At 38.8% G+C, this 10,687-nt stretch overlaps 1 protein-coding gene across 1 annotated transcript in view; it reads right to left on the reverse strand.

Annotated features, from left to right (window-relative positions):
• Positions 1–10,447, reverse strand: part of cntln (centlein, centrosomal protein) — a 107,310-nt gene extending 96,863 nt beyond the window's left edge. The window contains exons 1-3 of the mRNA XM_008422824.3: positions 10,034–10,447; positions 4,619–4,707; positions 2,365–2,449 (exon numbers count right to left, since the gene is read on the reverse strand). Of these exons, the coding sequence (XP_008421046.2) occupies positions 2,365–2,449; positions 4,619–4,707; positions 10,034–10,114 (255 nt within the window). The 5' untranslated portion in view covers positions 10,115–10,447. The remainder of the gene's footprint in view (positions 1–2,364; positions 2,450–4,618; positions 4,708–10,033) is intronic.
• Between the last annotated feature and the right edge of the window lie 240 nt (positions 10,448–10,687).

Consider the following 10,687-nt stretch of genomic DNA (forward strand, 5'->3'; position numbering starts at 1 on the left):
AAGATTATTTTACTGTGAAAGTCAATATGTCGTATTACTTCAGCAACAGTCAGTTTTTCTTTTCTGTTTAAATAAAACAATTAGAAGTCAGATGATAAAATACTGCTGCATGGTGAAGATGTGGCATTTTTATTTAAGGTGATCAAACTTTGACAGTCTCATATCAGCCCTTAGTGAAATTAAAAGTTCAATGAAACAAAGAAAAACTAGCACTGACTCATAAACTGCAGCATAGATAAGTAAATATCAACATTCTCACATCTTTTCCTCTTTTATTCAGATTGACTAGTGATGCAATGATCCATCAGCCACCGATTAAAATACTCAAATTTCGCCTTGATCCACTCTGACCACTGGTTGTCAAGTCAAATACTGAAAAACAAAAATGATCATTTAATCCATGGAGGCTGAAGCTCCCAGACACACGCAGCCTGATGTACTTTTATGCAGAAATGGAGATAATCTCATTTTTCACTGCATTTAGACGTTCTAACCCCATCAAGAAACCGGCAGCAGATTTCTTTTATGGTTCGTGCTGCTACATTTAGTTAATGAATAAAAACTAAAAATAGAAATTAGTTTGTGCAGGGCATCGATTAAGCAAATGATCTGTTTTTGAAGATCTAATACTAATGTGTGTGTGCGTGTAGGTGTTATAGGGCTGAAGAAGATCTAAATTGGCAGGTCAGAATCAATATCGGCGCCTAAAAACTGGATCAGTGCAACTCTACAGCTAATTCTCACTCATGCAAGCGACATTGCGCTAACAGAACCGTTTAATTAGCAAAGCTGAAGAGGCGGCTATAAGACAAGAGGAAAATCAGAGATGGCTTAATAATGCTATATGTTCCATTTATATTATTTTGGGAGGAGGATGGCTTCCTAACTGCATCGTCTGAAGTTCGGCGTCGGGTGGTAATCCATGGCTTTCTGTGGGTACAGCTTCTCCAGAAACACGGGGCTCTGGGATGCAATTAATTGCCATGTTGAGGGAAACTGCATCCGCATATCAAGAAAGTAGATTTAGAGTTCCCTAATACTTCTAGCTTGCAGAGAGAGGGCTTTAATAGAGATTTATACTGTAGAGCAGGACATCAATTCAAATGCTGATAATGAGATTGGCAAGAACAATTTCAACCTTAGCGGAGCTTAGTTAGGCGAGAAAAAACAAAACGGGTACCAAAGTCGAAAGAAATATCCAGGAGAGAAAGATTAGCGTTGGAAATTTCCCAATGAAGAATCAAAATCTACATGAATTATGTCACAAAAAGCACGAGGAGAGAAATGGAAGAAACAAGGAGACAATTCAAGATCCCATGTGGATCCAGTGGATCATCGTGTCTCCAAAGAGGAGGGAAAGAAATCTGTGATGGATGATGAATGTCAGAGAACCAAGAGACACGAATCTCAGGTTTTATTGAGCTTTTCAAACAAAAAGAGCTTCTAAAAGCACAAAAGTTGCTTTAAACCAAAAGTTCTCCATAAAGTCTCCTGCTCCCCTGAGCCACTGTTATGGCTGCTAAAGAGAATAATGTCAAAAAGCACAGGCAGGCTGATGACTCCATTACGGCCCATCTCATTAAGAATGAATGGCGTTCCTCCATGAAGGACGCTAATGAAGGAGACACACAGCGGCCTCAGTGAAGGAATGATGTTAGAGCAGAATACACAACTGTCCTTATCACTGGAAATTATTAGCTGATTGGAAAAAGACAGCAGGCAGACAAACGCAGCCGGGGAAACGCGTCAAAACATCTGTCAAGTCCGGTTTGCAATCTAGAAACATCTTTTTTTTTTTATGATAGGACTAAAACTGAGCGCACAAAATTTTTATTATTTAAATAAAATTGCAAAAACTATTTTTTTTTTTTTTTCCTGCTGAACTATAAATTAAACACACAATACTTTTAATGAAACAATTAAATTAGTCTGATTTAAGTAAAAATAAAGTATCTAGACAGATGCAAAACAAAACACATCAGCATAAAATCTCCAAATTTTTAGGTTGATTATCTTTTCTGTGTATATTTTCATCAACAAGAACAAGAAATAAGTCACACTTGTTTTATTTATGTACTAAAGTCTGGTTTTTAGTTAACATCACAGTTCTATTTACTACCAAATTAAATGATAATAATAATAAATAAACATGGTTGATTTGTATTAGCATCATTTTTAAAAAGGCCTGGTTTCAGTGAAAATCGTAGCCTAACATTTACTTTTACATGTGAATCTGAACCAACAGTCTGATGAATGAATTGTGGTTGAGGGCCAAGCAAACTCATCCTGAGGGTCAGAAATGACTGTTCATGTCGCTGCTCAGCCTAAGAAACGTCACCACAGGTTTCATGGGCTGTTCTCTACCTGCTCTAGGTCCTGGATCATGAAGTCTTTGGACTGCAGGATCTCCAGCACTTTTCTGTCCTTCATCTCAGTTTTCTGCTTCTCACTGTGAAAGAAGGTCAAGACAAAAACAACATCTTAAGGTTCTTTAAAAACAAACTACTATCAGACAGTTTTACTAGGTTTAGCTCTCATCACTGTGAGACTTTTGAGTCACCCAAAACTTTGTGAGTTTCCATGATCCAAATATCACCTTTTTAGTGGGTTTTGAATGAACCAAAAGAAAAAATCTCTTCGGTTTGGGACCAGTTTGTTTCAACTGCTGTGGACCAATGGGAACAAACGCGTTAATTCCCAGATCCGTTGTTCCTCCTGCACCTCCACCTCCAAGGCCTTTTCCTGTGATCAGCCTTCTCCGCTGGTCGGCGATGGAACAACAGTTTTTTTGTCCCGGGAGGGGAACGAGCACAGGCAGGCCTAGCTGCGCTTCCTCATATACGGGTCTGTGTTCGCCATGTCCTGAGCAACCAACCAATCACTCTACACGATCCGCACAGTAAGAGGAAGGAGGGATGAATGGCAGCTCCCACTGGGCACGGGCGCTTGACTGGAGTCGACACAATTACCATGTCAATATCCTCCCGCGCATTAGATTATACAATACACATACGATCTCTAGGTGCATGTTCCCCCGGCGGTCTCGGAGGACCGGCCCACTTTGATGGGTTTCCTATGGGGCAACAGGAAACTGGAAAAGGTGTGGAGTAGAAAATGAGAGACAGAGGAACTGGAGGAACGCTGTGCATGCTGCTGCTACACCGGGGAGGCCCAACTCCGGCCCCGAGAGCTGCTGCCCTGCATCCCGTCTCCATCACACCGCAGTCAAACGGACGAAGTTCATTCAGTCCTGCAGAGGCCACATTCTGATTCAGGTGTGTTGGAGAAAGGATCTAAGGGTGTTTTCACACCCAATAGTCCGGTAACATCTGTTACATTTTCAGCTGCTGCTGTTCTCTTTCACACTGCACTATATCAAACGATCCAAACCAGTTTCCCTCCGCGCCTGTGGGGGCGCTGCACCAAGAACTACTGAATGAAACAATACAGAAACCTCTGAAGAAGACACTGAGCACAACTTCCATCTTCACACAACGTGAAGAAAAATGGAGTGGTGTCAGATTTTAGCGATTGTCCGATTTTAGCAATTAAAGGATTTTTCTTTTGTCTTTGGCAAAAGACCATGAGCCATTTCTCCCGCTAGAACTAGAAACGTGTGTTTGTTTGGGCTGCTTTCACCCAGAATGCTGTGCTCTGCAGTCAGTTTCCTGCTTTGGGAGCGGTCTCCAGTCCGCTTGGTGTTCGCATAAGCATTCAAATTGCATCAGAGTTCACTTCAACCGAACCCAGACTGAGGTTTTTAGATGGACCAGAGTTCGATTGCTCATCCACGCCTCCCCAAACGAAGCTGAGTTTCTGGTCAAGCAACCAGGAGTTTGATTAAAGCGGACGACTCTTTGAAGATACTTGGATGATATGAATAACAGAAACATTTAATCTTCCTTCTGGAAACATAAAATATGTTTGGATTGAATTGAATCAGTGACAATTAAAACACAATGAACAGGGATGTGCATTTTTAAAGTAAAAATGGTAATATTCAAAACTCTGGTTACTTGCCAGCTTCATCGGCTTGTTGCTTTTCAAAAAGTTTCATACATTTCTTTGCATTTATTTAATGTAAATACACACCGCAGTTATCACATTTTTTACTTGTCAACAATTTTGAAAGCCACACTAAATTTCTCTTCCAGATATGAAACAGATTGAAGTTTGTGGCTGTAACGTGACAAAATGTGAAAAAGTTCCCTGGGAATGAACACGGCTGCTTTATTTGTCCAAATATGCCTGATGAGGATAAAGGAAGCCCCTCTGCGCTCGCCGACAGTTCCCATGCCACAGTTTTTCATCTGGCTTAGCCATCCAGCAAAAGAGGCCTTACTCCATCTTACGATTTATCCGGTAAAGACGAGCATTTGGCAGGAATGCTTCAGCTGTCCAGCATGAGAGCAGCGGAGGAGAAGTGTTTTCATTAAAGAGGTTTCCGTTGTTTGAACTGGGAGAGCGGGGATAACAGGGCTTAAACCAGCATCTGCACCTGATTCCGTCATAACCCATGTAGGTGCTTTAAAAAAAAAAAAAAAAAAAACTTTCACACACATTTTTTGTGGCTTGTGAGACAGAGTATCGTTGAGCTGTGAAAGACGAAGCCACTCACCGCTCCACCACCAAACTGACGGCCTGGGTCAAGTCCGGATTCGCCACTTGCAGCCGTTTCCACAGAGACCACACAAACTCCTTGTCTGCCTGCAGGACAATCAAGAGTTTATTTTTTTATTGAGAGATATATCATTATTAGGGTGGCAACTAATGATTATTTTAGTAATCCACTATTCTGTCGATTAATCAGATAATTTTTTTCATTCACTTAAGTCTTTGTATACAATATTAGGAACATTAAAAAATGAAGATAAAATAATAATACAATTCCATTTTTAAATATGAAAATAAACATTTTACTGCCTAAAATGTAACAACATAGCATTCTTTTAGTGAATGCTTGATTACTTGTAGCAACGGATGCATCAGCAGCTAAAAATTACAAAAACATCACCAGCTCAGTCTTTTCTGTTTGACATCAGTACAGTTAAGGGCTGATTTGATGATTATTCTTTTATAATCAGTTCATTAATAATTGGATTGCAAAAGGTGCTAATAATAGGATATATTTTATTACAGAATTTTGTCCAGATTTAACTAATTTGCCATTTCACAAGTTCTGGAAGCGACATATGTAGAGACGAAGGGATTTTTAAAATCTTAATATGAAATGTATATATTGTACAGTTTTTGCCCAAGTAATGCTCTAAGGGTGTTGTTTTTTAAACAAATAACCTTTTTGAGTCTTTATACTTCAATTAACGATTCATTGATTTCCAAATTAGTTGACAATTATTTTAATAATCGATTCATCATGATTGGCACGGTTAATTGTTCCAGCTCTGACAATTATGATTGGGGTGGATGATATGACTGACAATTTTATCGCAATATTTTGTGATAATGATAAAGATCATGTTAAAAAAAAGCTACTTTTTACTTATATTTTAGATAAATGTTGCTCCGACTGCATGACGCAGAATTAATATTGCCACAAACACAAATATTATTATTAAGAGTGTTATTTATATCACCAAACTCCAAACATAGTCATATTTTTAAATTTATTGATACTTTTGTGGAACAAACAGTGGGAAAGAAATTGCAAAAATAACATTTCTGTCCATACAGTAAGTTTGGAAATCTGAAATCTATAATAAATCAAAATTCTCACCACAGTAGGACATTTTTTTTACAATAAATGATAAACGATGCGATAAATACCCCGCCCTAATTACGATACATTACATGGCGACTTTAATCAGCCTGTCAAAGAAAAATCAGCAGCACATCAGAGCTTTTCTGGCTGGGAAAAAAATAAAAGATAAAAGATTAACCAGGACGCTCATTGGCATTAGCATATGACAGTAGGGAAGTCAATCAATTATTTAAACAACTTGTACAAAACAGTTTCTCATCCGGCCTGCCCGCTCTAATCATGCGCCTCTCTTTGCAGCGGTCTCCATCGCTGAGATGTGACCTTCGACTCGCGGGGAGCGACTTGACACTTGTCATTATGAACTATTTATGACTGCTGGGGATCCGAATCAAAACGCGGCGGCCCGCCTCGTGTTTTCCACCAAACTCAGAGCCGATGTCGGGGGGAAACGCATCTCCAATTCAGACTGTCGTCCCGGTTTCTCCAAACACTTTTCAGGCAACGCTACATCTAATGAGCGACATCTAAAAAGTACGTTTGGCATTAAAAGACAGAATTATACCAAATCGACTTGATATAAAAATCATCTGATAAATTATGTTCACATCATCAGAAGATAAAAGCCATCCCTCCCACTGGAATCTACTGGTCTCCAATTAGTAGATGAATTTTAAGCCCCTTCTCAAAAAGTGTCTAATCAATTATTTAGTAAAATGGCAGCGTCAGACCTTGATAAGGCCATGAGCTGAACACATAAAGAGGAAGGACTGTGATGTATCTGTATGTTTCCACGATGTGGGGGGGTAGGGAGGAGGGTTCTCACTAAATCAACACTGGAACGCGGCTAATGATTAAATTAGGCGGCCTGGTTTACTCCGCCTGCCTGGCCTTTGGCTGCCATTAACCGTTCCGCTGACAAGTGTTCAGCGAGGACCCTCATCAAGCGCCCTCCTCTGCCGTATGCGCGCTTAAAGATACATTCAATGAGTGTTTGATGGTGGCATGAATTATTCATCCCGAATCTGGAATCCTGGAACACCATGGGCTAAACATACCAGAGAGAGCCACTGCGATTCAGCGCGTATTAGGAAAATTAGCTGGCTCTAGCCCGAACGTTTGCCGGCTGACAGACGAGACTCTTTGTAGTTAATGGCCGTCCTGAACCGCGTCATGCCCGAGACTTAACACATCAGTGGTATTCAAATGTCACTATTTAAAAATGTACACTGCACATCTTAGGGCCGTTATTAGATAAACAGAATCGCTGATGGTCTGCTCTGTCTGGAAGAGACCACCAACCATGGAGGGTCTCCATGCCAGTTCAACAACGGGCTGCAGCGCTGAGGTCAACAAAGTTCGGCGCAGATGAATAAACAGCATCACAGTTCAGACGGGTGAAAGAGAAAGGCACTTCTCACATGCTTCCTCGTTTCTGTGCACCAGTCAGAAGCAGCATGGTAACCAAGGTTACTATAGTTAACTAAAACTAACGAAACAACAAAAGCTGAAATTAAAATTAGCTGAAAATGAATAAAAACTGTAATTAACAGGAAAAAACTGTAATTAACAGGAACTACATCCTTTGTTTTCGTGTTTATTAACATATTCATTAGCCTTCTGAAGCAGTTTACGTCAGATCTCTGCAAATCACGGCGCTACAGGGCGATGATTTGGGCCTGGACAGCAGATAAGAAGCCATTTGTCTGAAGTCTGACCAAAACCAGCAAGAAAATCATTTCAAGCAGCAAGTAAAAAAATAAAAAATACATGAAAGAGCTGCAATGGCCCAATCAAAGTCCAGGCCTTAATCTGTCTGAATCAGTGAAAGTTAAAGGAACTCAGAGACTCAATGAACCAAAGTTCTTTCTTTGGTTAAGAAGGATCATAATAAGAAACATCCTGATGAAGGCTGATTGAAATGACAAGCTGTGAGCTGCTCCGTTTGGTTTGGGCTGGATTATCCGTATCTCTTCTATATCCTAGGTTTCTTTGACACAAAGGTGAAACTGCATGAAGTAGTGAGTTTTTCAGCGAAGCATTTCATACATTTACTTTTCCCAATATGTTTGTGTTTATATTTCACTGTAGACCTGGGCTCTAACTTGGGTGGAGTGTTGTTTTCATGGTTAAAAATCCTCACAAGAGACACTCTCCGTGTGAACAAGAAGTGCAGATGCAGCAAAAAAACTGTGTTTTGCACAGGTTTTACTAGTGACGCACCAATCGATCTACAAGTGTTCAACATCTCCAGATCTTCCCTAGATCAGCTCTGACCTGTAATCAACAGGTGAAACACCAAAAAAAAAATCTGAATTTTTTTATGCTGTGATCAGTGAAACCTTAAAAACAGAAAACTCCCACGTTTTTCAGTCTGTAAACACATCAATACACAGCATGTTTTCTGATTCGCTGCGTTTTCAGCTCAGTATGAAACGGATAAAGGTCTCTCTGTTGAATTCAAATCTGATATATTTACCAAAGAACCTGATATTTTTCTTTAAAGTACATGAAGGAAAAAAACTGTAGAAAACAGCTAACTAAAACCACAAAACAATGCAATGTGTGTTTTAAGTTAGAATGGCGTACATTAAACAATTACTTTCTAAACTTTATGTAAATTCTCAGTTTTTTTAATAATAAAATATTCAAAGACTTGTAAATAAAAATGTTAAAGCTGAAAAAGAGGACAGATATCAATTTATTGTATATGAAAAACAGAAATATATTACTTAAACCAAATATTTTCCTTAAAGCAGAAAGAAGTCTTTAAGTATTTAAAGTTGTTACACATAAACGTGTAATGGGATAAATCTACATGTATTGCAGCACTGATATCCTCCCTAAAGTAAAGAGAATATTTATCTGTAAAGTTTCTGACTCTGAATTGATTCACTTATGAAAACTCTGACTTGGTCCAATTAATTACAGAAGGAATCTGCAATATTCTTGAAGTTAAGGACAGAGATTAAAATGTGTGTTTTGCCTCATAAGGCCAGCTGACGCCCCAGTCCGTCTACCTGTAGAAGAAGACATGCTGGGCCACTTCACTCCTGTTATTAGACACCACCTGGTGGTGAGTATGCAGGGGATCCTTAAATCACCGACTCACAAAGTGAAAACAAAAGTTCATAAAGAAAAAAGTTCAACATTTATTTTAGTTTTTACTGAGACATCTAGAGCAGGGGTCTGCAACCTCTGGCTCTTTGGATCATTCACAATTTGTCTCTTAATAATTTGGAAAAAAGTCCAGAACCAATTTTTTTTAATGTAGACAAACAATAAAATGCAGATTTTAGCTGTTTTTAGTTGGAGGTTTTCCCCCCCATGGAATAAATCCTGTCTTAAATTTCTACAAAAGAATGATGAAAGTGAAAGTATTACTAATATTTGTTATTGTTTTCTAATCACTACACTTTTTTTGTTTAAACTTTTTTCTGCAAATATCAGCATCCCAGAGAACAAAGGCATCAATCCTCTTTTTGTAAATGTTTTTCTTACTGTAATACCTAAAACATAAATAAAATGATAGTACTTTAAAAATGATCCTATATTTTCTACAGTAGATATTCATTTAAAATGTTTAAGTTGTCTTTTCTTGAAACATTATGTAACATTTGTGGCTCTAAATGAGATCTTTAGTTTGTAAAGGTTACAGATCCCTGATCTGGGTGTTGCAGAATATTTGGTATTTCTACTAATTCAACTGTGTTGATGGCATTTGCACAATTTTGGACTTAACAAAAAATACTTTCTGTACTACTCTATGTGATCTTTAGTCTTTCGAGCACTTTTAATTGTGTTGGATGTGGGAATCTCTCTGTCAAACTAAGGCTTAATACATAACTGGCATGCAAAGTGTCCATTTAAATATTTTAGTGGGGAATTTGTCATGTTTTTTTCTACATAAAACATAATGTCAGTTATGTTATGAAGAGGTTCCTTCCTGTTAACTGGGAGTTTTTCCTCTCCACTGTCGCTACATGCATGCTGAGTATGAGGGATTGCTGCAGCCAGTTACTTAATGCAATCTGCTGGGTTTCCTTAGAGATAGAAAAAAAAGATTTTAACTAATTTGAATTATAAATTAAACTTAATGCGGTGACATTTCAGACAACATTTGTTAATTACTGCTTTATACATGAATTGAGTAGTTCAATTATCTCCAAGTATATAAAACTTTGGAAACATTTGTAATAACTGCAGAAATAAGTTTAAGAAAAAATAGAAAAGAAGCCAAAATTATATATTTTTCCTTCTTGTTGTAAAACCTTAGCCAGCAGACACTACATTAGATGTATGTATGTGTATACATACCTGACACTGAATTAACTCCTCTGATAAATTCTTCACCTCCTCCTCCAGAACCAGGACGCGACTGCTCTCGTGTGAGCACATTTTGGACCGACCAATGAAAGGAAATAAAACTAAACAACTAGAAAAAGCTCCTTGGCATCCTACGATGCTACGTTGGCTAACTCTGCTAACGTTAGCCTCCTAACGGTCATATTTACAATTTAATAGCGTGACGTCATCTCAACGGACAGCCTTAAAACAACGCTAAAATGCCCCATATATTTATCCTCTAACAGCTCTGAATCTCCCCTCTCTCTCTTTAAATGTGAATTAAACTTTCCCGGACGCCCCCCTGGCAGTAACCACGGCGACGAGTCCTCCCTTTCAAACCGGCCCGCTGTTTTCCGTTTCCGTTTCACTTTGCAACGGCGCACACTCCATTTAAACGCCGGCGCGGCTAACGGCGCACCGAGTAGGTGGGGTTTGTACAGTTTATGGAAAGTTTGCTTGATACTTTGTCGAATTATGGCTGTTGCGAAGTCAAAATTGAAGTTTAGTAAATGTTATTGGTATTTCAACCTGTATAATACCTATTAGGTGGTGGTGGGGGTGGGGGGGTAGTATTTATTCTGACACATCGACTTTGAAAAATCTTGTTAGACATGTTGTCCTAAC

This window comes from Poecilia reticulata, chromosome 1 (assembly GCF_904066995.2).
Source record: "Poecilia reticulata chromosome 1, P_reticulata-male-v2, whole genome shotgun sequence".
Lineage (NCBI taxonomy): Eukaryota > Metazoa > Chordata > Actinopteri > Cyprinodontiformes > Poeciliidae > Poecilia > Poecilia reticulata.